The sequence below is a fragment of the Pleurodeles waltl genome, chromosome 5, assembly GCF_031143425.1.
Source record: "Pleurodeles waltl isolate 20211129_DDA chromosome 5, aPleWal1.hap1.20221129, whole genome shotgun sequence".
NCBI lineage: Eukaryota > Metazoa > Chordata > Amphibia > Caudata > Salamandridae > Pleurodeles > Pleurodeles waltl.
Window position 1 is genome coordinate 1349091277 of NC_090444.1, and position 26929 is coordinate 1349118205.

Sequence of the window (26929 nt, forward strand, 5' to 3'; positions counted from 1 at the left end):
TGCTGTTCAAGCTCTCACACTTTTGCATCTGGATGGTGATAATGCTCTGCTCCATGGTCTCGTAAACTCCATACTGGCCCTCCTTCGGGGCATCATGCACACCATAATACGTCTCATCCTGAGGGGACTGCATTGGCTCCCATTGTGTGAACAGGCAATCTTTAAAACCAGCTGCATCGTTTACAAAGACATCCCAACCAGCACCCCACTTATCTTGTATTCAAGCTCACTATCTCTGATGGTTCTCGCCAGACCCACAGCCAGGTCACAATCAGACAGCAGACTAAGAAGAGTAAAAACAGAAAAAAAAACAAGGCAAAAAGACTTTTAAATCAATGCACCCAGGACCTGGTCCTTCTCTGGGAGACACCAGGCAGCAGTGAAAACAATAACTAACACAATCATGCCTTGGGGGAGAGGTAGGGAGCATACAACATCAGATTTACTTTAATGCCCTGCACAGCATCCCACTCCAGCTTGACAAAATCCCCAGTGCATAATGCCACACTGTATCAGCCCTGATTCTGTGCAATATAGTGTGCTTTAATCATGCTCTTTATCAGTCACCAACACTTCAGCTGTTACAGATTGTGGTGCCGTAGCAGGGGGAACTTGGGGATTGGAAGTAGGAGGGTTGTTTTCATCTGCAGCAGTAACAAAGCACCTCCACTGCAATTCAAGTGGGGACATGGAAACAGGTTTACATGTCCTAGGACTATGTTGGCGTACTGGGCTTCAATTGCAATACATTTAGTCATTTAACCCTGGTGTCCAGTTGACTTGCAGGTAGGCTACAGCTGTAATGATGACAGGGACGAGCAGTGGACACAGTTGCTACCACGTCAGTGACCGGAACAGAGACCACTGTTGTAACCGCAGCGAGGACCATAGCATCAACCACAACAGTCAACAGAACAGCAACACCAGTGCTAATACCTCTGCCACAGTGGGGACCACAACTGTAACACCACTATGACCACAGGGATCATAGCAGTGACCACAATTGTAACTACTGCAATCACTTTAAAAAATGATGACTGGAATGCGTGTATTAATCTCAACAACTGTTAATTACTCTGGAATAGATTTAGTCCATTGTGCTTTTTAGCCCAATGCACCCCTCCAGAGAGAGCCCACCATATGCAAATCCAGTAGGAAATGTCCAGCATCAATGGCTAAGCTGACAGTCTTGTCAACAGAACCACAAGCAATGGTAGATCAGTTTCAGTTTTGTTGGACCTCATCACTGAGGTACAGTGAGGATCCAACCACACTTTGGCAAGCCCTTTTCACAGGGGGGTATTCACCTAGAATAATAAACAAGCACAAGCAAAACTAGTAGGTCTAGTTTTAACCCGAACAGTGCGGTGGACAACTCATGCACCAGGGAGGAAATAGGGTAACCTTCAGTGCTTGCATCAGAGGCTTTCTCTAATGAAAATATTTAAGGCGGCCGATGCAGCATTGCTTTGTCATCAATGACATCAGAGTGCCATACAGCGTACTGACACCCTTGATCCCACCAGACTTGGGGGACTGCTCTCCCAGCGAAGGATTGTTTTTGGGAAAGTGTTGACAGCACCTAACCCCCTCCAAACCCCAGGCTGACCCATGCCCCTTTGTGGGCATATTGGAATTTTTGAGGATTACCCTTTCTTAGGGGGCAATTGGACCTTCAAAGATGGCGCAATTCAGCCTCCACCAACCTAAACACCCAGGGTATAGAACATTTCACAACCATGTTATTTTTGTTTGCCTCTGCTCAGGGCTTTTCTGCTGCACCCCAGGTAGCAATCATGACTGGAATCACTGGAAAGGGAAGAGTCTCCCTTTTCAATGGTGCCCCTTGCTACCAACCATCACGGTATACACCATGGGGGAATCAATCAGCCCACTTCAACCACTAACCAGTTACTGTATCATTTGGATTTTGCTTCCACCACCAAATGCATACATCATGAGTCAGTCAACTTCACCCACTGTTCTGCTATTGTGCCATTCACATTTTGTTTCCAGTCACCACAATACAGGCCAATGTGTCAGCCCACTTCAGCCCATAATCCCTTTTTGTATCACTCACATTTAGCAGTCATCCACCACAGCATATATCACGGGACAATGGGTGAGCCAACTTCAGCCATTGGCTAACTTCACTGTGAGTGAGGGCATTCTGCCTTTTCACAAGGAGCACATCCTCACATAAGGTAGTTCCCCTTTATTACCATGAACTACTATCATAATATGTGTTGTGAAAAAAGAAATGTATTTCAGTTTTCATCATTTAATGTTGTTGCTAGCTGAAATAATATTTTAGCCCTTTTTCTCTTTTTCTGTTTAAATTTGTTTGGAGAAGTTCTTCCTTTTACAGATTGGTCAAAGCTAAGTGCTTTTTTATTGAGCCCATTCCTTTTCTGTTTGCCGTTTCTTATACACTCTGACACAGCATCGCACTGCATTTTCAATTTCAGCTCATTTCACACATACAAAATCTCAGTGCATTACCATTTACACAAGGGCCTCTGCATTTTTCAAGGACATTTGAGGAAGAAAGACTTAGATAGTTAACAAAGAGGGCATCTGGTTGGGTGACTCTGTTCCAGGCCTTAACTCAAATACTGCAGGACAGTTCTGAGGAAGAGTCCACTATTTAAACAATATCTGAGGGAGAAGACCAAAGACCAGAAATAGGAAGTGAATATTCAGTCAGTGGAGTTCCATCTGATGACAATTGTCTTACAGTGATACTAAAGAACATGGCCAGGACAGTTGTGCTGTACCTTTGCAAATACAATCTGTGCAACTTAGACAGTGGCACAGTAGCTCAACCTGAAGTGCACACAGGTACACGCTGAGCACAGGGAGGGTGCTCACCTGCCACCTCCCATTAGAGTTCAATGTCAAATTCCCCCATTTACAGCAGAGGCTAGATGTATTGTCAATACTGCAACATTTCTGCCTATTAAATATTGTCACCTTCTAGCTGAAGACCTCCTTGAGGAAATTGTGCACCAAACAAATCTGTGTGCAGAACAGTTTTTGAAGGAGTATGGAGGCACACTAGTGCCTCACTCTAGGGCACACGTATGGACTCCCACTTCACTTTGGCCTTACACTCAACACAGACATCATGCACAAACCAACCACAGAGTCTTCTGGTCTATTTGTATGGTTTGGGCAACACGCAGCTTGGTATCAGCCATGAGCTGAGACATATGTTGCATTTCAGTGATAATTCTGCAACATTGTTCTGGGACCATCCATACAATGTCAGATCATTTAAGTGATAATTCTACAGCATTATTCTGGGACCATACATACAATGTCAGATCATTTAATTGATAATTCTGCAGCATTGTTCTGGGGCCATCATACAATGTCAGATTGTTCAAAGTTCAGCCTGTCATGCAACATTTGTCTGTCACTGTCAGGTTACCAGAGATTTATACTCCTGAGGAGGATATAGCAGTCAGAGATTCGCTGAGCCTACAAAAAGGGCGGCTGCTGATCCAGCAGTAAATACCAAGCAAAATATTTCATTACAACATCAACTGTACATGTTGTGCAAGATGTCTAGTGGTTATGTGTACAGCCTGAGATCATATTCAGGGAAGGATTCCAGTACAAATTGTACAAGCATTAAATGGTTGTATCACATCCCTTCCCTCAGGTGTGATTAAGGCCGTTTGGACCGAAAAGCGTTGCAGGGGTTAGGAGCACTAAAAAGTCTTCTATACATTCATCCCGAGTGCATATGTCTCGTGTTCAACTACCTTGTCTTTGCATTCATTTGCACATTAAAACCAGGTCTGTTGGTTTGCTAATAGTTTTCTAATCTTTGTGATGGTATGTTTTCAGAGAGTCTTCTACCTACATTTATTTATTTCCTTCTTTCCTTTCGTCAACTGGCAAGACATTGAGTATAAAACTTTTCACTAGCCCTAATATACAATTGTTGGAGAATGCATGTTGGGCACAAGGAAAAGGACAATCAACAGCTTACTGGAAGAGTGGATACGTCGCCATGGGTTTATCAATCCTCCTACTCTGTTTTTTATGCTGCACAGCTGCTAATACCTAGCTTTAAGAGATTACGCTGTGATAGTCCAGTCACTTCCTTTTACCAATTCCAGATCATGTTATTGTGCTATCAAACTCTTGAGGCTACTGTAAATGTATGTTTAGGTATGATTCAGAATGTGTACTATGCCTATGATCAAGCCCACTATTGTATTTTCAATTTCAATGCAAGACACGTTTTCACCCTTCTCAGTCTGTCTGTCTATATTTATTTGAATGGCAAAGTCTATTATATATGGCACTCCATTTTGTTTTACTCACGTTTGTAGACTTTGGCAATATCTCTGTCTACCCTCACTGTGTTTACTTACTTAAGATGGATGGATTATTTTGATGTAATATCGGGTTTCAGTCTTACTAGATAGGCGCAAACGTTTTTTTCTTCTAACAAAGGGGGTTATTCTAACTTTGGAGGAGGTGTTAATCCGTCCCAAAAGTGACGGAAAAGTGACGGATTTACCACCAGCCATATTACGAGTCCATTATATCCTATGGAACTCGTAATACGGCTGGTGGTATATCCATCACTTTACCGTCACTTTTGGGACGGATTAACACTCCTCCAAAGTTAGAATAACCCCCAAAATGTCTCATTCTGGTAACATTCTGTAAAGCACAGCAATCTAAAGTTTACTCGGGGTAGGTGGTTTGGGCTAGTAATCGTTATTTGCAGGCATGCAATAACACTCAATAAATCAAGTCCAGTCAGTGCTTTTCTTTCAGAAAAGGAAAACTATATTTATTACACACACTACTAATTACTACACATCAATTTACAAATATATACATTTGGCTGATGCAATTACCTTTGGTGATGTTCTGAAATCATGTTGGACCACTAGTGGGTCATGACCCCCAAAAATCACATTAACACCCACCAATACCAGATAATGTATAACAAGATAGAAGGTGTCATGCTAAATAGAACCTGCATTTTAACACCAATTAACCCATGTTAAAAATCACCATTGTTATGCGGTTCCTACTTCAGTAGTAGGACTGCACGTTTAGGGTGGCAAAACGGTAAAGTGTGGGAGACTGAGTCTATCCACACAGATAGTAACTGCCAATTTAACTCCTGGCTAGCTCACAGTGCCTCACCCAAACTCACTGGGGTAAAAGGTGGTTATGACAACCTGACAATAACACTCTGGCTCTTCAGAGAAACCATGGAAACACATCTTACTCCTTATGTGCTGTTACTCACATGCCAATGCGAGATAAGTTTTGTTTTCAATACATTTATTGAAACAATCTTGCATATAAAGAGTGAGCTGAGATAATTAGCCAGACGAAACGAAGTAACGTAATCAGCATTACAAACATGGTAAAAGAAGATAAACAATCTTACCATGGTGTATGTGGTTCTAGATGTGCTAGAGGTTCCTACCTAACCCTATCTCAATGTTTATATATTTTGGGTGTACCTTTCTGCCTGACCCAATCTAAGGGATCAGCCCTATCCCCATACCTGGAAATAGTCTCAGGAATCAGCCTGTGGTGTAGATGGCAATGCTCTCAGCAAGCCAGTAGATCAGCAACAGCCAAGAAGCATGTCACACAGCGTGCATCCCAGGATAGTCGTGGCAGGAATGCCCTCTGCCCCATCTGGATCAGTGCACCATTTATGTAATAAACCATACTGTATTGGAACTATATTTCCGATGCAATGCTATGTCTAGGTGGTAGAAGAGGTCTTCTGAACGGGCAACACCAACCAGCATATTGTTTACAGAGTTCTTTTGCCTTGGACAGAAAGTACTAGTTATATGCTGTGCAAAGGCTAACTAAACAAACAGTTTGTTCCTCGCTTTCCTAGAAGAAAAGCCAGCTGATAAAACATGTAAAAATCTTCACTAAAAGCAGCCTTACTAAAACGACTAAAATATGAACACTAAAAGGAAGCTAAGGCACGGGTGACCAACGCGGGTCCTAGAGGTCATCATGACACCATCATATAATTTAAATCAGTAACTATGTTTAAATGCAATCATTATTGTCAATAAAGCATTGCTATGTTTATCAAAAATCACAGTTGCAATATATTGCCAACGAACCAGTCAAAACATTAACATAACGTCTGAATCATTGTCTACATCTTTATGTCACACAAGCACAGCCATAGCACCAACTGTTATAGGGTCCCTGCCTTCCCAGCTGTACAGCAAACGCTCCAACCTAGGAAAAGCTTTGAAAAGTAAGATAAAGCCTCCCCAGGTCACGCAGTCTGGGACTTGGAGGACCTAGGGTTACTTTTAAAAATTAGCTAGCGGGAGGCTGCAGCACTCGGGCAGCCACTTTAAGACTGTTGGTGGTGCCCCTGCGCTCCTGAGGCCATCACTAGAAAGTTCAACTTATGTAAATTACCCCGCTCTGGCATTATGGGCTGCACATTCACTTGGAATACCTTGAGGCACTGCTTCAATGTTGGAGACAGCGGGAGAGCCCCAAGGCCGCCACCGCCCTAGCCAACTCCCCGCACACAGCGGTCAAGTGGAAGCAGCACTGTAAGCCAGACCTACAAAAGGACCCATAAATCATTGAAGGCAGAGCCCTGATGTCCATAAAAACGAGCCACCATTATCTGAGTGAGAAAACGTATGAGAGGGTGTCACTGTTCATCCACTACTGATCTCTCAATAGAACACTCTTTTCAGCTTGACTCCCAATTTCCCATTGATGCCTTAGTTTTGCAGAAAGGAAAGTCTTATCCTCTTGCATTGTCTGGCAAACAGTGCCACGTTTATTTAAGTTTCTTCCCTCATAGCTTTACCCTTGCAGCTGTTTTTCCCACAACTGTGCTTTCATACAATTGTCTTTGTTTTCCTTCTTTTCTTCATCTCTGTTGGCTATGCCCTTTTCCTGCCTCCTTATATTCACTCTTAAAGAAATCGCTTTCTCATCCTGATCTCAGCATTTCTCTAACCATCTAAATTTTGTCTTTCTTCTGTATTCAATTTGAGCTTCTTTCTAGCTGCCTCTTTTATTTCTCTATTCTCCCTATTACCCACTTTGTTTTTCTTTTCAACCAGATCTCACTGTGGTTTTCATCATCTCTTCTTCCGCTCTGTAAGGATCTTGTAAATAGGTAGTCCGAATCTCATTCTCCTTTTGGACCCTTTTCTCTTCACTGCTCATCAATGTCCCTCTGTATCCCTCACATCTCGTCCTATCCCATGAATCTTTGACGTTCGCATCACTACCCTTCCCTCATTTGTGTTGTCAGTTCTCACATTCTCTCAGCGGTCCACAATTCCCACTGCATTAGCCCTTCACCGCTCTTCGCCATGTTTGTATGTTTCAGTGCATCACACATTGCTGTTCACCTTGTCTGCAACAGTCTGTCACTGCTTTCATGCATCTCTTTCCCGTTTGGTTCCAACTCATCTAACATTTTCTCTAACATCTGTTTTCTTGTGAATGTGCAATCTCTATACTTCTCTTTCCGTAATGTCACTGCTTCTGACAGGGCCTCACCAAAACACTTTGTCGTCTTCCAGATCCCACACCTAATATTTTGTGTGAGGCAGTTTTTAAGTCTGGGTTTTGACAACACAGTTATGAAACAGATCTATAACACTATAAAGAGTAGACGTTGGGACCATAAGTTCAATTGGTTTCTTGGACAACCTTTTTCAGGCACTGGTTTGAGAATTTTCAATTATGCCTTGACTCCGCCTAGTGGACTATACATCTCTCATCAGCTGCTATTGGCTGTTTAGATGCATCATTTTACTTGCACTCCAGTGCTTGCATTGAACTGCATGAGAGTCTACATTACAACCACAGCACTCTCTTACCTCTCCTACTGTTTCCCGACAGTGATTCGCGGTCTAACCTGCTACTGGTGCAGGTGCTAGCACATCAAAACTATACCTGTTGTCTTCACAAGTGCTCGTTGTATATGCCACGTCATAGGGCCACACGGTTACAAAGCACTGAATAGCAGCAGAGACGAAAGTTAGGGCATATCAGTATTATCCTCCTGCTAACCGGCCAACTACCAAGCTTGTCTCTTCAGGATTGCTTCCATCTTGTGCAGATCAGCACTGTTGGCTTAAAATATATTTTGATTGATGTTGTGTGAGAACAATTAACTTTTATAGTTGAAATAAGCTTACCCAGAAGCCATGCATACAGTCTCCGGTTCAAAGACATGTCTCTGCGCAAAACAACGTGGAGAGCTGCCGACAAGATTCTGATCATATCAGGACGAGTTGCCTAAATGTGAGAAAATACCATGGATGAGTAGGCAAATAAAGGGAATGCTAGATTAGAGAACCTTACTTTGGTTTCAGGAACCGGAGGTTCCGTTTTACTCCCAAAAGATCTGTAAACAATTTATTTTCAGATTAAAATAACAATATGATAAAATGTGTACAATCGCAGTGACACACAAGCTGTAATCCTAAAATTGATAAAATTCTCATTATTTCAATTTGTAAACAATACCATATTTAAATGGCCACAATAAATACTGCATTCGCTTTCATGTTCTGTGAATTCGATCTGAGCAGAATGAGCTGGTACTGACTTTCTATTGTTATAAAAAAGGTAAAGTAGAGAACTATAAAGATGTTTATAGAAATATACTATTATTTTGCTTGGCATGCATATTTCCCGACTCTACATATCAAGATGAAACCGATTCAATATATTTTAATAATAGGGCGGCATTTCAGCTAGGGAAAAAAAATATAAATTAGTACAAAACTGTACAATGAAAAGATAAATATGGCACTTTCTGACCACATTAATGTATTATAGTTAACAGAAACATCTTAGAGGCATGGTCATTAGTAAACCCACATGAAATGAATTCTCACCTGACTCATATGGAAGGGGAAGCAGAAAAGAATAAGGTCCAGGGTGCTCCTCTGTACCAGGACACTGGAATCTTGTACAGACGTACTAACTGCCTCTACCTGCAAGAAACAAGAACCCCGTCAGACAGGAAGACTGCAGGCGCTTTCATCAAGCATGCTTTAAAGGTTTATAGGGCAGATTCACCTGATAGTTATTGTTGTTTACAATATGTACACAGATCAAAAAATATGTTATACAACACAATACGGCTATGACATAAATAAGTTGCTTGAGCAGCTGAAAGCAATACCATGTTATTCCCGCCCTAAAGGTGCCAAGACAACGGTCATGTCCGAAAGCCACAACGAAAAGCTGGCACGAGGGCCTTCTGGGACCAGCGCCGGATCACCAAATAGGCAAAGTAGGCACCGGCCTATGGCTCCCACTCCTTTTAGGGGCCACACGACAAGAGATCAAAACAACATTGATTTGTTCTTGAATGAAAATTACAATCAAGCTTTCCTAAATTGTTTCCAAAAGACATGAATCAATTCAAAGAAACGAAAACTTTACATTAAAAACTCTTTAGAGAAAATACTGTATTAATATAATGTACCCTTTAGCAACTCAAAGTACATAAACCATGGACATCAGATTCACATGACAGTTTGTCTCTTAAAAGTTTATCTTCTGTCAGTTTGTAAAAAAAAAAAAAAAAAAAAAACATTGGGTGCAAAAGTAAGTGTAATGTTTAGTTTTGTGTAATAAAATTGGTTTATTAAAAAATTTTGGTTCGCAGAATTAAATATGTATTATGAAATAATTTGCGGGGGGCAATATTTCAACTGCCTTAGGGGCCTCAACAGGGTTATTTCGGCTCTGTTTGGGACCTAATAAGGGTGCTATTGTGCCCCCTGAAAATTTCAAAAGTGTGCGCGCCATCGTCTTCGTATGATTACAAAACCTGAACTAGATCACTGTTATTACGGGCATGGTCACAAAGCACTTATCCTTTTCGCTGATGGCAGCAACCTGAAATAGTCAGTCTGTCGATGATTGACAGTCTTGTTTTAACACGGGATGCTGCTTTGAATGTATGTGCACATTGCTCAGTGTTTCCAAAAACATCCAAAACCCTAGCTCAGTAGTGTGCGATAAATCTATTTTACAAAGCCACAGTCCTTCAAAATTATTTGCTAACCCTGCATGGTGCCTCCAACATGTCACCTTCCTATGGCAGCACATCTTGGAAAATATTATAATCTGTTGGTACATGTGTGGGGCTCCATGTTGGTTGTATAGCTGACTAAAACTCCAGACATTATACCATGCTGAAGTCAAAACAGTGTTATGTGGACTAACTGTGGTTGTGGTTATGTTACATTGTCATTGCACTCATTTACAATTAAAAAAGGTAATAGTAACTAGAATCAAGGTATTATGTACATTTTACCAATATAAAGAATTTAGCAATGATCACTTTCCTCTGAGCATTTTTCTAAGTTGGTACTATTTGCAATAAACTTGATTCACAAGTGAATTTGTGTATTTAATTTCATCTAGATGTACAAATCCTTTAAGGATTTCAAGTTTTCATTCCAGATTCTCAGTCTCAGAAATGGTGTGAACGTGCTCTCTCAAATGGGATTCACCAGAGCAGGTATTTTTGCCAGTGTGGCCGACATTTTGTGTTGGCAAATCCTCTCTTAAGGGCAGGGTTTGTGGCTGCCCTAGGTAATTCCACCTACAGAGATTGGTACACACCCACAAATTCAGAACTTTGAGGATATTTAACAAACATTTGCAGGTAAATTCCTTTCCCGAAAATGGTAGGGGATTTATGCCTAAATTACGGGTTTAATTCAGTTTGCAGGGTTTGAAAGAAGTTGGATGGAGTGTATTGAAGAAAGTTTTCTCCACAAGCAAAAATAATTCCATAAGGGAAACTTTTAACAAAAGTTGGTGAGCACAAATGTACTTTAGTATTAAATGTACACGGGTACAGACCTTAATGCGTAAAAGGCTACACCTTTGAGTACTCTAGTGACTGATGCAGCTGTAGATTCCCAGGGCATTGCCTAACATTTCCCTCAAAGGTCCCACTATTATTGGGTCATCACGTCACAGGGCCTTGGGAATCTCGGGAACTGATAATTCCAGGCCTAAAACACTGGACCCACAGGCATGTGAGCATTTGCTACGCCCAGTACCCAGCTGCCCTCATGCAAACGAAAGTCTGCACTCCTGCCCCGGGCCAAGTAAAATAGTCCTGCAACTAAAATGTGTGCAGATTTGGGGGCCCGTTAGTTCTCACAAATATGGAAAACCATGTGGCACTGAACAATATATTCCCTTGTCTGTGTTATATTCTCCATTCAAGGAAACATAAGTGGTAATCTTCTTTAACTCTCAGGGATATACCATTGAGAATCGTCAATTTCAGCTCCAGTATCTCCACACAGAGTCAACACGACTAGCAAAGAGGACTGATGAGTTTTGTGAATTTGCCTTTTGATTGTATAAACACTGTATTGGGACAGGGATGACCCTGCATGCTACACAGGCACTGTAACATTACATGAAATTGGTATTTTAATGTTTTGTTTGTCCCTGCAACTGCACTAATCTAGCTTGTGCCCACAAGCCTAGACCTGTTCATAGTAACAGGCAGTCGGGAACCTGGCCTGTAACTTGGAGGAGTGCATCACATGTGTCTTCAGAGCTGACATATTAGGATCATCCATGTCCTCAGTTAGTCACATTAAGCGGTGGGAGCTGCATACAGAGGTTTGTGAGCTTCTGTGCGACTATGGCTGGTGTCTGCATAACAGACATCACAGCATTTCAAAAGTGAGGGGACATTACCTGATGTCTCCAGTTTCTGCTGGAGGAGCAGGTGGGTTTGCCTACAGCCTAAAGGCCTGCCTGCTTGCTCTGATCAGAGAGGGAAGGAGAGTGCTTGGCCCTGGAGGGGGAGTAGAGACAGTCCAGGAGTAAAGCCTTGCATGTTCCAGATGTGACAATTATCCAGATGCTAACTGCTGGTGCGATCAAACCCAAGAGCCAGCCTGTGACACGAGTGGGCTCTTAGCCTCCCCATGCGCTTTCCACTGCAAAGAGTGCAAAAACATTCAGATGAAAGCAGCATTGTGTTGTATGCCTAATGTACATACTGCTAGGCAAGAGGAGCCATCGTTACAGGTGTTGTAGAAGCCCAACACCCCACATGGAGGCCGGAACTGCTGCAGATAAACACTCGTTTTAATTTCGACCCAGAGGCTCCAACTGCCAAGGATGAGGATCAATCTGCATCCCCCTGAAAAGCTGCAACTGGCAAACACATGGCACCGCAGTGCAGACCTGCTGTGCTTATCCCAACCAGCAGTCTAAGCCCTCGGTGAGGCCACCACCATGGTCTCCCTGAAGTAGCAGGAATGGGTTTGAGGAACATACCCTCCAGGACCACACCTGCACCAAGAAGGTGAAGGAAAACTTAGTTGTGAGAAGCCTAAAGGACAGACTGCACAGAGGTACATCTGCAATAGGAATACCAGATGTCTGCACATGTGACTTCTTTGTGGCAAGAACTGTTGAACGTATGTACTCATTATCCATTGGGGTAAACAAGCGTGCATTTATGAGCACTTGTGCCTAATAAATGAGAGAACTAGAATGGGGAAAGGGCACTGAGGGGGGTGTAGTGCTTCACTGAGAATTGTAGCGGAGTTTGCAACCCTATAATTGTATACTAATCAATCAAGTCATATATTTTTTATTCTATCACTTAAAAGCAGATCATGAAAGTTACAACATAACACATAGATTCATAAATTACAATAGAGATAAAAATATATTTTAAAAAAAATCTGAATAACATTCAAAAATGTAAACATGATAAAATAAATCAGTTGTCAGACATTAAAAACTCTAAAACGACGTATTAAAACATCATTACATTGAGTGATCGTAATGCACAGTTTAAAAAGGAGGCTACAGCTGTACATCCATTGAGGCAATCTAAGTGTTGCACATAAATCAGGGCCACTCTTCATTTACTGAATTTATATTTACGTAACACGGGCAATAAATATTATTTTGTAAAGGGAAGATAGCATTTGCAAAAGAAAAGAAAATACAACAATTTTGGGAGATACTTCATCACATGGGCATATACATATATCAAAAGACGCAAATTGTTCTTTCTTGAAACAAAGTAATCACCTAATTGAATCTAATCTAAACAGGGACAACAGCGTACATTCCCAGGTACCCGAAACCAGGCTCAAATAATGTGCCACCTCCGACTTGGTTTGTATGAGCCAATATTCCCTAACTGAGGGCTTCAATAATTTTCTACTCTCCCTTTGGGCCCTTACATGAGATGGAAAACACTCCCTGACACACCCTCTGCCCTCCTTACATATACCAGTTGACTCCTCGAAGACAGAAGGACAGCAAAGAGCATGAGTTGTCTCCCTAATGTACTTGAGCCAGGGAATTCTGTTCCCATACGAACAGGAAAGATAACCCAGAATAATCTTTCTAATTAGGCTAGCTTGCTCATTGTACCAAACTGAGCACCAAAGGAGCAAGGTTGATCTGATCCCTGACGTACTCCATGCCCAATTCCTGATGGATGGCAAAGTGTGACACTGACAAAATAATCCCCAATATACGCCAGCACACTCTATTTTCATCACTTTGGATACTACTCACTACCCATAACCCTATATCCCACCACACAGGACAAAATAGGGAGACACTTTCTCCTATAGATCTTGAGTATAGGGTGTATGGACTTTTTCCAATATAGAGAAAGCGAGAGAGAAAATTGAGCCAACAACCTGCAAAAAAGCATTTTTTTCTGTCGCTAACAAATGGTGTCCAAGTTCACACACTATCACACAGCAGGCCAAGATATGGGAACTGACTCACTTTCTCAATAGTCCTGCCCCAATACTCATTTACTGTTTTTTAACATATTTGGGGCCACAAACCATAATAAAGATTTTTGACAGGTTGGTTTCCAGGTTCAGCTGCTTCATAAACAAGGCAAATGTGGAGATCAACAAATTTAGGCCATTAACCATCCTGGCAAGCAACACAGCATCATCTGCGTACAGAAGTACAGGACAAGGATTTTTTTTTTTTTTTTTTTTAATCAAAGGGACGCCTACCCTAGATTCACAAGGGCAGTTACCAGACCATTTAAATAGAGTAAAAACAGGATGGGTGCCAGCACACAACCCAGACGAGATCCCTGTTTAACTGAAAAGGAAGCAGAACACTCTCCTCCATCCCATACCTCACAGAAGCGACCAGGTCGAGGTGGGCGCACCACCGCAAAGTCACAAAGTCCTCGAGACCCAAGGTGGTTGAAATATCCCAAAGTTCGGATCTATTTACACAATCAAAGGCACTTGATAAATGCTAGGTGAAGTGAACTACACTTAGCAAACTTAGACATTAAGAGGTGCAAATGTAGGCACTGTTCAATGATTCATAGTCATTTTCTAAAACCATATTGAACCTGTGAGAGAATTTTCTTCTCCGATGACCAAAGGAGCAACCTGTCCATTACCATTCGCCCAATGGTTTTAACAGTAGAATCGAGGAAAGAGATTGGGTGGTAGCACTTTGGATCCTGTGCATTTACCTTTTTAAAAAAGGGCACAATTTTAGATGAGCACCAAGAAGATGGGATACCAACCTTACAAGCAGAATGTATGATATTTGTAAGCAGGGAGGACCCGAACCCTGGATTATCCTTATATATGTCCATGGGGATCCCATTGGGTCAAGGTGCCTTTTTGGAAGGACTATTAAGAATGGCATCATAGACCTCCTCAGAGGAGATTTGATTATTCAGAGGCAAAACACAACTATCAATCCCTTTCTCCTGGGTGCAGTCACTGGTACAATACATTTTACTAAAATGGCATATCCATTACCCAGGACCTATACGAATGCTGACTTTGTTAGATATGGAGCCCAGGAAAAGACCAGCACATACTACCTTCTAGAAAGGCTGGGAATCTTTAACTTGGCAGGCACACACCAATATTTCCCACTTCCCAACCTTCAGGTTGAGCCTTTCTCTTTTTTAGCTGCTGCGTATAAGCTTTACTCTAGGCACTTACTGCTTTCCTATCTCTGGAAGTGGGCTTCAACTCCCTTCTCAGGGTATTATTTGCTCCCTAAATGCCTTATCAAACCAGGATTTATTTTGGTTTGATCTACTGACTATGAGCCTTGTGAGCAAATCCCTGTTAGAAGAGTTTAATTCTGCGAAGCTGCTCAATGTAGCAGCAGGGCCAGCTTTCTCTGATAGGCAAGAATTAATCAGGCCCTGGCACCCCTCTATGATTTACGCATAATTATTGACATATTTACAGAGTGCCAGACTAATCTACGCCCTGCATCTTTTGTGGAGATACGCTGCTTATATCAGCTGTAAGCTTTGGCCTTTTTCTTGGGGATCTTTATTGTACGAGGTATGACGTTGTGATCACTGTATATGGTAGGAAGAACATCCCTTTTAAAGATGGATGAATGCATGCTTCTAGATATAAAAATATAATCAATTACAGAGCAGGACCCTCTACCCTTATGTGCTGGAACTGTAGAAGAAATGGAATTAGTAACAACACTCTGTAGATCATGTGTCGCCAGCTGAGTAAGTAAAAGGCACCAGCTAGATTCCATATCTGCCTCCAAACGACACCCACAGAAGTAAGGAGAAAAAGTTGAAGATGACAGTGTTGATAAAGTACCCAGCTTTGCGTTAAAATCACCAAGCAGCAGTAAATTAAATGATAAGCCCAAGCACGAGCTCCTATTTGCTACTTTGTCTACAAAATCAAATAAACAACAGAAGTTCTGATTGTTCTTAACTGAAAAATCTGTTATATAATTTATTAAAACCAAGCCAAAATTTAGACAGCACCTCAAATCAAAAGCATGTACATTATCCTCCTCCCAATGTAACTTCTGTGTATTACAGCCAATGGCAACTTTGTACCAGGTGGCCAGTCCCCCCCTTAGGCCAACTAGAGGATGAGAGGGAGGCTGGAAGATTATAACATGTATACCGATAAAAAATACATCAACCTGTGCCCAGGTCTCTTGTAGTAATAATGTGTCAAAGTTATTAGTGAATGCACACCAGTCTTCAATCTGCAGCTTGGAGGCTAAATCTGTGACATACCAAAACAATAGTTTCACATTTGCATTAAAGTGAAGGGCTTGCAGATAGAAATGTAGTATTTGGTTTCGATGTAAAACTAAATTACTTTCTTTACTAACACAAGCACCAGGCTGGACAATATGTTGTTGTGTCTATTGGCTGACTGTTGTGCTCTTAGCTCTTGTCCCCCCACACTACTTCCCTTAGAAACATCTGACTGCTTGCACCTGCTACCCTGAGAGTCATGTGTGGAAAAGAGAGTACTCAGCGCGGTTTGCACAGCCATAATAGAAATGAGCCAAGGGCACAATCGTCAAACAATGCCAGCCACCACTGCTGTAATGAGTTTCATTATAGTGAAGAGACTGCTGAATTTGGGCGTCAGCACCTCTGAGCGTAGGGGATTGAGTCTGATCCTGCGCTGTGTGACAGCTGTCAGCCTAACCCTTCCGGCCAATTAGCAGCACCTCAAGAGTAGCCAAGAGTAAAGTGACTTTTGGCAGCCCTTTGCTTGACATTTAGATTTCTCAGGGAAATTGAGGTGGAACAGATCTTACCCCTTTCTCTCAGTCACATGTCTCACACATACAAAGGCAAAACAGAAGCAGGACTAGGTCCACTAAGTTTTATTGAATCAACTGCATTCTACTTAAAAAGGCATGTATTAAGATTATAAGGATGACAAAACATAATAAAAGCAAGGCAGTGGCAAAAAGTGAAACAGGAAAGGTCCCACCATAAAGTCACAACAATGGTTCTAGAATCCCTACCTGCACTACTAAGGTTCTATACAACAGCATGGCAGTGTAAGTCCTAATGTGCCATCAGGCCCTTCGGGAGCACCCCATCCCCCATAACTGTGATTGTAGGTAAATAAGAGGTCTGTTGGTCTACTGGGAATTCTCCCACATGGAGGGAGATACTGCATCAGGTCTCAGCAGAAACTGCAAAGGCGACGTGCAGTGTAAGATGGCAACTGGTTGGAATTCCACTCCATCGGATAGGGGGCAGTGAAGTGTTTTATAATAAAACATCTGGTGTTCTGAGAAAACTGCCATTACGTAACAACATGTATATTTCTGTATATAAGAGTTGGGAACATGATGAACGCTTTGTACTGGCAATAATTTGTAACTTATCACATGCAACCTTGAATGAGGCACAGAATGAAAATGGCGTGTGGAGAAAAGAATAACAGAAGTCTGTGTAAAAGGACAAGCTGATAAAATAATAAAAACATCTCCACTAAAATAAAGCTTCTGCTAAAATAATAGAGGAATAAAAAATGCATGCCTCGGGGTCAAAGAGCACCAGCTGCAGGCCTAAGCTGAAATAAAGTGTCTGTGTAAGAGCTAAAGCAACCTCACAACACCACGGTTGTGGCCCACTTGACAGGGTCTGTTCTGTAACCGTCCAAACAAGGCCTGACACACTACTACAAGGTGATATTTTCCAATATGCCGCAACTATGACTTCTTGTAAGGGTGACTGCAAACAAAAATATTGCTAGAGACAATTCTACAGCTAAGTTGCCACAAATAGACTTATTCTTTCGAACTACACAACACTAACAGTTCTCTACCACAAAAGCTGATAGTGATCATACGACTTGTGATAGCAAACACTGGGCAACTGTGCAGGTGTGCACACTCTTCACTTACAAAAGAACACAAAGCACAAACATAGTTCTGAGCAAAGTGGCACAACGTGAAGAAATGGCAAGTGAACACAGCCTGTCTATTAATTTACCAAGAAGAGCAACTTACTTACCTACGGTAATGCCTTATTTGGTAACACAGTATCGAGCCACAGATTCCTTACCTTTGAATTTTCCCAGGCAGCAGACTATATCCGCAACATTTTTGTGAGCACTAACCCTGAGTGCTGGTAGGTGCTGTCGATCCGCTCCATACGTCAGTGTCTTCCGCGCTGGAAGTGACCTCCACATCACCTATATAGGCGCCACCTCGGCAAGCTGACGCCAGTTACATTTCACGACTTTCCACACCAGGAGCACGAAGCCATGAAGTGCACTGACACTGGTGTGTCCAAAATAGGGCCTTGAAAGGGATCATTCCTAACCTCAGAAATCTGTCAGCAGAGAGGGGAGGATGAGAGGGGTGGTAGGGAATATGGTGCTAGATATGGGCTATACAAGATAAGGCGTTACGGAAGGTAAATAACTTGTTTATCTGATAGAGACTTCTAACCGCTGATTCCTTACCTTAATATAGATACCCAAGCAATAACCTCTCCGGTCATGGGACTGATGACAAATTTAAAATAGGAAGTCCTGTAGGAGTGAACGGATGAAATGCCCGTCCCTGCGGACTTGACTGTCCAGGCAGCAATGTTTGGCAAACTTGTGAAGGGAAGCCCACGTTGCTGCTTGGCAGATGTCCAGGACCCGGACTCCACATCCTAACGCAGTGGTCACAGCTTTGACTCTGGTGGAATGAGCTCACAAGACCTCAAGGGGTTGCTCTTTGGCAGAGAGATGGTTAGTTTCTGCACCACCGAACTTTCTTTGCCCCAACAGACCCTACAAAGCATTGGTTGTTTACCCAAAACTCCCTTGTGTTGTCAAGGTAGAATGACAACGCTCTTTTTGGGTCCAGACACTGCGGTCGCTCCTCTTCTTTATTGAGCTGTGGAGGAGCGTAAAAAGGGGCAAGGTGACATAATGGAACACATGAAATGGTGTCACCACGTTCAGTAGGAAAGCGGTCCTAGTGCAATGCACCAGTTTGTCTGGTAAAACAGACAAGTTTGAAGGCTTGGATGACAAAACCTGCAGCTCACTCACCCTTTGGGCAGATGTAATAGCCATGAGAAATGCAGTTTTGATTGTGAGCAGCCGGAGGGAACAATTATGAAGAGGCTCAACAGGACCACACATCAAGAATGTGAGGACCAAATTAAGGTCCCACTGAGGCATAATAAAAGGAGAAGGGGGAAACATATTGTTGAAAAATGGCCCTCTCTGAAGGGTCACTCCAAACTTTTTGCCTTCCTTCTCCTTTTTTTGTGACCTCATGTTTGTTGGCAGTAGGCCTGTCATGTCTAGTATGGCCAGAATTCTAATAGAAAACCCTGCTTACTGGTGAAGTTGGATTTAATATTACTATTTTAGAAATGCCACTTTTAGAAAGTGGGCATTTCTCTGCACTTGCTGCCATCTGTGCCTGTCTCCAATCAACATCTGGTATGTCCTGGTTTACAGCTCCCCTTGTGCATTCCACCCAGAGAGCCATAAACACAGGACACTCAGTCACATCTGCATACTGAATGGGTCTTCCTGGGTAGGAAGGGTGGAGAGGCTCTCTCTTAAACTTCAAAGGCTAGTGGCCTGCCCTCACACAAAGGACTGATAACCCCCCCAAAGAGATCCTGTTGAACAGGACTGTGCTGAAAGGGGAACGTGTGCACTTCAAAACGACTCTTTGAAGTTTCCCCCACTTCAAAAGCACTTTTGGGTATATATACTGGGTCTCCGACCCCACCAAATCAGACACTTCTGGATCTACACCTGGACTCTGTCAGAGGGACTGCCTGGCTTGGCAAAGGACTCATCTGGAATTCTTTGCTGGGAGGAACTGCTGCCTGCTGGCCTCTGACTCTGCTGGAAGGATTCTGCCTCCCCCACAAGTGCTCTCCAACGGCTTGGATTGAGCTTGCCTCCTGTTCTGAAGTTTCAGGGCCACAAAGACTTCAACCTGGAGAAGAAAATTCCTGTGTGTCGGAAAATCAACGCAATGCCAGCAGAAATTGATGCAGCACCAGCCTCGCAGTGGAAAAAATCGCTGCATCGCCTACCAGATTGACACAGCACCTGCTCCTTCTAGCAGTGTGTCAAGGATTTTTAATGCATCAACACTGGGTGTCAAAATATCCTGCATAGCAGTAAGGAACCAAGGCTGCGCTCCTGGAAATCGATGCATCACCTTGCAGCGTGAAAAGAGATGACGCATCGTCTGTGCCGTGGCAGAAAATCTGACACAGCGCTTTTATTTTTCAACACATCTCCTCCTCTGTGGCCCCAATGCGTCATTATTTTTGACGCATCCCAGGAACTGTGTGTTACAAGGATATAACCACTGATTCTTAAGAATTGAGACTCATTTAAAACCATTCAAAAAAACGAATATCTTGACTTGTGCATATTGAATATTTTGTCATTTTGATCCTATTTTATTCAGATAAATATTATCTATTTTCCTAAACTCATTTGGAGTACTTTTGTGGTGTTCTCACTGTGTTCCTGTATAAGTTACTGCACAAATACTTTGCACATTGCTTTCTAAGTTAAGCCTGCCTGCTCTGTGCCAAGCTACCAGTGGGTGAGCACAGGATAATGTGGATTGTGTTGTGACTTTCCTGACTAGGATTGTGGTTCCTAATTTGACAGGATGCATACCCCTGACAAACAGAGACCCAATTTTAAACATTGCTGGAAAATCTGACACAGCACCTTATCTTTTAACGCATCGCCTCCTCTGCGGCCCCGTGTGTTGTTCTTTTTTACGCATTCCAGGTACTGTGGATTAAAAGGATATAACCACTGATTCTCAAGGATTGAGACTCACTTAAACCTTTAAAAAGTGATATCTCGACTTGTGTATATTTTTTTGTCATTTCGATCTTATTTTATTCAGATAAATATTATCTATTTTCCCAAATTGGTGTGGAGTATTTTTGTGGTGTTTTCACTGTGTTACTGTATGCGCTATTGCACAAATACTTTAAACATTGCCTTCTATGTTAAGCCTGCCTGCTCTGTGCCAAGCTACCAGCAGGTCAGCACAGAATAATTTGGATTGTGTTGTGACTTATCCTGACTAGGATTGTGGTCCCTACTTGGATATGGTGCATACCCCTGCCAATTAGAGACCCAATTTCTAACACATATGTACATGACCCTTTAGAAATCTATTTACAATAGATGACTTAAATAACGAACGTTAATCAGGCTGCCACAAGAGGGCAGAAAGAGCAAAAAGGTAACCCTCTAGAGTGCCCAAAGCAGAGCCCTGCTAGGCAAGGGTAAGTATAAAAAGTAGAATCTCAGAAAGGGAAGGAGAAAAAGGGTCAATAGACTTTTCTGTAAAATATACTACAAATGTATTCAATCGGCAGGCATTTAACCTCTTGGTAGAGGGATGCCTGCCAGCCAGAATAACACTGTAGACTTCTGGAGGAAGGTCGAAAGCTGTCAACTGCTGCCACTCAACCTCCACGAAAGAAGGCGGAGAGTTGACAGGTTTATGTGAAGGACCCTCCTCTGCTGCAACAGAAGATCCTCTTGAAAGGGTAGACTGATCGGAGGATCGATGCTCATGTTCAGAAGTTTGGGGGTACCATACTCTCTGTGCCCAGTTTGCAGCCACAAGGATGACTTGGGCCCAGTCGTTCCAGATCTTATTGAGCACTCTGGGGAGGATCGGAAAGGTACACAAGAGGCCTGAGGTCTACTAGAGATAAAATAAACGTCTCAGAGCGAAAGCCCTTGGAAACTCCAGTGTGGAAAACTGCTGACATTGCACGTTCTCAGCGAAGGTGAACAGATCTAACCAAGGCTCTCCCCACTGATAAAAGAGACCTTGCGCCACCTCCGGGTAGGGATACCACTTGTAAGCCACTAGGCATCGGCAGCCGAGTTCATTCACTATGGTGTTCCGGGATCCTGCCAGATGTTGAACCACCAGGGATAAGACCTGCTGTTCCAACCATGTCCAAAGATGCAGAGCCTCTTGACAGGAGGTCCAGGACCCCAGCCTGCCCTGTTTGTTGCAGTACCACATGGCGGTGGTGTTGTCCATGAGCACCTGTATTAGCCTTCCCTGGATGGAGGGTAGAACGGCTTTCAATACCAGCTGGATCTCACAGAGCTCCAGCATGTTTATGTGGAGCCTGGATTCCGCCGGAGACCAGAGGTTTCTGAACTCCACCTCCCCGAGGTGGTCATCTCATCTTAGAAGTGACGCATCTGTCACTACTGTGAGATCTGGCTGGGAAAGAGAGTGGGGGTCTGCCTCTGACCCAATCGAGGTTCCTTATCCACCACTGCAGGTCCTTTGCAGTTCCATCCAAGATCTGGACCATGTTAGAGAGATTCGCCTGAGCTGCGCCCATTCGAACTTCAATCCCACTGCAATGCCCGCGTATGCCATTTGGCATGTGTCACTAGCAGGATGCAAGAGGCCATAAGGCCTCAGAGTCAGTCTCACCGAAACCCAGGATAGAGGCTGAAACATCAGTATCATAGCCTGAACATCCCAGACTCACTGCTCGGGAGGCTAAGTTCGAAAATGCACTGTGTCCAGAACAGCTCAGATGAAAGGGAGCATCTGAGAAGGAGAGTCCAGTGTCACTTTGGCACATTTTTAGTGAACCCCAGCAAATGCATGAGGTCCACAATAGTCGGGAGATGGGAGGCGACAGCCTGGGGCGAGCCTTCCTTCATCAGCCAATCATTGAGATAGGGGAAGACTGACACCCCTGATCTGCACAGATGAGCTGCAACACCTGCCATCACCATGGTGAACACCAAAGGGGCACTAGTAAGGCCAAAGGGAAGCACAGTAAACTGAAAGTGCTTGTGGCCTGCAGTGAACCACAAGTAACGTCTGTGGGCAGGCACGATGGGGATGTGAAAATAGGCATCCTGCAAGTCCAACACTACTATCCAATCTTCGGTATTCAAGGCAGACAAGACCTGAACCAGTGTGAGCATCTTGAATTCCTCCTTTGTGAGGAAGAAATTGAGGGTTCTGAGAAGAAGGATATGCCACAGACCCTTGTCCTTTTTTGGAACTAGAAAGTAACTGGAGTAGTAACCACAGTCTACTTCCAGTCCTAGAAACCTCTATATGGCTCCTTTGGCAAAGAGAGCCTTGACTTCCTCGCGGAGCAAGGACAGATGATTCTCCGTCAGCTGGTCATAAGACGGGGGTATGGAGGGAAGAGTAGATTAGAAGGGGAGGGAGTAGCCCCTCCGAATGATCTGTTATACTTACCTGTCTGATTCTATGGTCTGGCAGTGGTGGAAATGATGGCTGATTCTGCCACCAACTGGACGCCCATGATCATGAAGAGCAAAATTAGGAGAGCATAGAGGCTGCAGCTGCGGGGAGTGGGGTAGCAAACAGCAAGCTCCCCAACCCTTGTTAGGAACCATGCCCTTGCCCACTCAAAGGCTGATAAACGAGCACAGGACGGTGACTAGGATAGGGCTGGTGCAGCTGGACAGAGACCCGAAAGGAGCGAAAGGCAGACTGGGGTTGGTGCAGGGTAGCTGAGAGGCCCAAGGACATGGCCGTATCGCACTAGTCCTAAAGCACTCCAGCACCGAGTTTGCATTGTCTCGGAAGAGACGGTTGCCATCAAAGGGCATGTCCATGAGGAAAGCCTGGACATTCCCAGAAAAGCCAGCTATTCTCAATCAGGCGTAGTGTATCGGCGCCACAGTAGTGGAAACCACTCTGCCCAGCAAGTAGGTTTTGTCTAAACCACAGCGAATAGTGAACTTGGCTGCATCACTCCTGTCTTGGAGGGTGTGAATAAAAGAATAGGAGCAAATAGAATAACTTCTAAACGTACGAGAAGGAGTAGGTCTTTCCTTAGCCGAGCCTGCAAAAAACCCTAAATCAAACCCCCTACAAAACCAGGGGGTGCAGCAATGAAATATAAAAATGTTTGAACTCTATTTTGAAGGATCCGTGCGAGAAAATAATGGTTAAGGCAGGAAATACATCTGGTGTCAATAATAATTCTCTTCAAGGCCCCGTTCAGGGAAAAGGCTTGAATGCTTTGATGGGCGAGGGCACTACCGTTTCGGAGGGGCCTAATGGGGTTATTGTCTCCCCCCCCGGTGAGGGGGTCGAATCAAGTCAAAGTTATAGAATTTACCATCCCTGATATAGATCCGGATGAGGTGCTTGGCAGCAGAATAGCTCCTTTGTCTATACCAACAACACCCGTAGTAGCACAATCTATTGTCAATTCCCCCATGCTAAAGCTATTCAGCAGCACCCGCCCTTGGATCACTTTCTCTCAGACATAAGTCCATCAGATACCCCAGACTTATTGTGTCCATCAGCACAACATATAGTCCTTTCTGAATCTCTCAAGTGCCTTGAAAGAATGTTATCATCCATTCTGGAACTTTTGGAGAAATCTATAAAAAACTCAGACCATACTCAAGACATCCCTGTTTCCATTCTAAAAGTCTTACTAGCAAATCAAAACATGAGCCACTCCCCTGCAGAGTTGACTACGACAACTAAAAAAGAAGTGTGTAAGAGTTTAGGTCTAAATACAAAGGGCATTATCCTGCAGTTCCCAATTGTTGAGGACTTGACGATCACAGGTGATAAGCTCTCTCACTTCGATAGAGGAACTCAAGCAGGAAAACCACAGTTGGATGAAGTAGCCATTACAACAGCAATTTGAGCCTTTGAAGAGAATGAGATATACTCTCTGGACAACCTGTTCTCTAATATGAACTCACTGCTCAATACTACCCCACTGACTCATGTTGTCCAGCCAAAGGAAGTTGCCCTAAATCCTAGAGCAGTACCATTTCCAATCGTTCTTCACAAAGATCATACATCTATCAAGCAGGAGGAACAAAATTAAATGACATGGGCCAGGATAGCAAAATATCTAAAATATCTAAAATAAGTGGGAAAAAGACTGTAAAGAAAAGGAACCGGAGATTTACAAAAAAAAAAAAGAAAGGAAGGTTAAGTTTGAGGAGAGAGAGCAGGTGGAATTTATGGACATCTCGGAACAGGTCTCCTCATTTAAGAACTCTCAGAACAGGATGGAGGGGGCATCTGTAGTTGTACCATCACAAGTCCGTAATCAGACGGACCAACTAGCGATTCCATGTGCTAGATTGGACTCCACCATCGTGTTTCCGCCTGATCCTGTCCATCCTGTGGCCAAGGAGATTCACTCCAGATTAAGCACTCACAAAGTGGGAGAAAAACTCAGAGGGGATAATGCCCTCGATGGGCAGACGGAGTTACCGGACTATCTGGAGTTCTTGACTATATTTGACTTAAATGTATGCTTAAATCGTTAGTTCCCCCCTCATGCTTTCAGGAAATAGACAAGCTCAATTAAATTGAAAATACGGATATTGTGAGGGTCTTACTTGACCACAGTATGGGTAGGAGCAAAGCAAAGGTTTGGTTCTCTTCCAAAACTATTGTGAAATTAATCTTGGTTAATTGTGGCCAATTCCAACGCAGGGGTATAGATGTTATGTCAGTCCGGGAGAAGTCAATGTACTCTGGTGGGCAGTCTACTACTCATGGGGGGGGGGGGATTTTCTCCCACCTCAGGAGAAAGTGGGCACGTTTCTTTATATCAAGGTATAATGGTAGTAAATGTCTTGGAAGGACCTAAATCTCAGGGCTATGGTCCCAATCAAGAAAACTGGAATTGGTTAGCGGGGCTCTGAACAGACCTAAGCCCAGGGATAAGCTAACTCAGCCATGTTACTAGCACTGGCCTTTCCTTGGTCTCCTGGAATGCCACAGGTCTAGGGAAAGATCGATGTAAATTACATGTTTTGTGTTGATTGATGATCGATTTGATTTGCATTCAAGAGACCTGGTGTTCAATTGAGTTCTCATGTCCGGGTTACACGGTTTTAAGCAAAAAAGCACTCCCTTCAAAAAAAGGGCGTGCTAACGGGGTCACTCCCATGCTTTTAATTGACAGATATAATTGGGAATATGACTGCCTCCCCGACTCTTCACATTTTTGTCAAATAGTACAAGTACAAGTTTGGGGGGAGAAGGGTAGGAAATTGCCCCTAACGATGGTAAATGCATATATCCACCCCCGAAAAGGAATTGGACATTACTTTACAACAACTATCTTCACAAATTCGTGCCATAAAAAATCCTGTTAATTTAATTTTAATGGGGGACCTAAATTGTAAAGATTCTAACACTAAGCTTTATTCCTTTAGTGACCTAGATAGGGAAAAAGCGTTGAACATCCCTTCTATCATGTTCCCCTCCTAGAATTAGGACGGATATGTATTATTTTGAATGGGCGCTTCAGTATGGATTCACCTGAAGCCCCCACCCATAAGTCGGTTAAGAATAACTCCATTATAGACTACATCTGTGCTTCGTATAATATAGCACAAAAAGTTGAGGACATGGCTGTATTAGACACCTTATACAATGATCATAAAATATTAGGGCTTACTTTGAATTTGAAGTTAGGGGCCACAGACCCATGGTCTGTAAAAGGCGCAAACCTTAGAATCAATGGAAAAAATAGGAGAATGTCTTGGACAACAGTTAAAATGATATTAATTAAGCCATTACTGGAAAACATTGTGGGCAATATGGAGGTGTGGGGGAAAGATGTTCTAATACATTTTTCCAACTTAATAAAACACATTACATTGCGTAAGCAGCTTGAGCGCAAAATAACTAGAGTGAAAAAAATTCAGCTACCTATTCTGAACCTGAACATAGTAATAAATAAGCTAGTCCGGCGACAATTGGAACTCAAGTCTAAGGAAATGAATAGGGAAATAACAAAACTTAAGAGAAAAAGATTGCAGCTGAATCTGGCAATCTGAGAAACAGAAGAGGACCATAAATGGATTACACTGAGGGAAGCAACCTTAAAGAAAAACCCCAGAAAATTTTGGGCTATTGTCTTAGAGGGGTGTGGAAACTGTAAAATCTTAGCCGCCCCGATAGCAGAGGAAGATTGGAAATTTTATATTCAAGATCTTTACGATGAAAACCAGGGCGTTGACCCAGAGAGAAAGGTGTTAGCATCAATCAGAGGGGGAGAAATGGATAATACGGGTGCTCCAACAGT

At 43.0% G+C, this 26929-nt stretch overlaps 1 protein-coding gene across 3 annotated transcripts in view; it reads right to left on the reverse strand.

Annotated features, from left to right (window-relative positions):
- Nucleotides 1–26929, reverse strand: part of DOP1A (DOP1 leucine zipper like protein A) — a 694260-nt gene that overhangs the window by 521559 nt on the left and 145772 nt on the right. For all 3 annotated transcript variants that reach the window (XM_069235613.1, XM_069235614.1, XM_069235612.1), the window contains exons 6-7: nt 8904–9002; nt 8199–8298 (exon numbers count right to left, since the gene is read on the reverse strand). In XM_069235613.1, the coding sequence (XP_069091714.1) occupies nt 8199–8298; nt 8904–9002 (199 nt within the window). The remainder of the gene's footprint in view (nt 1–8198; nt 8299–8903; nt 9003–26929) is intronic.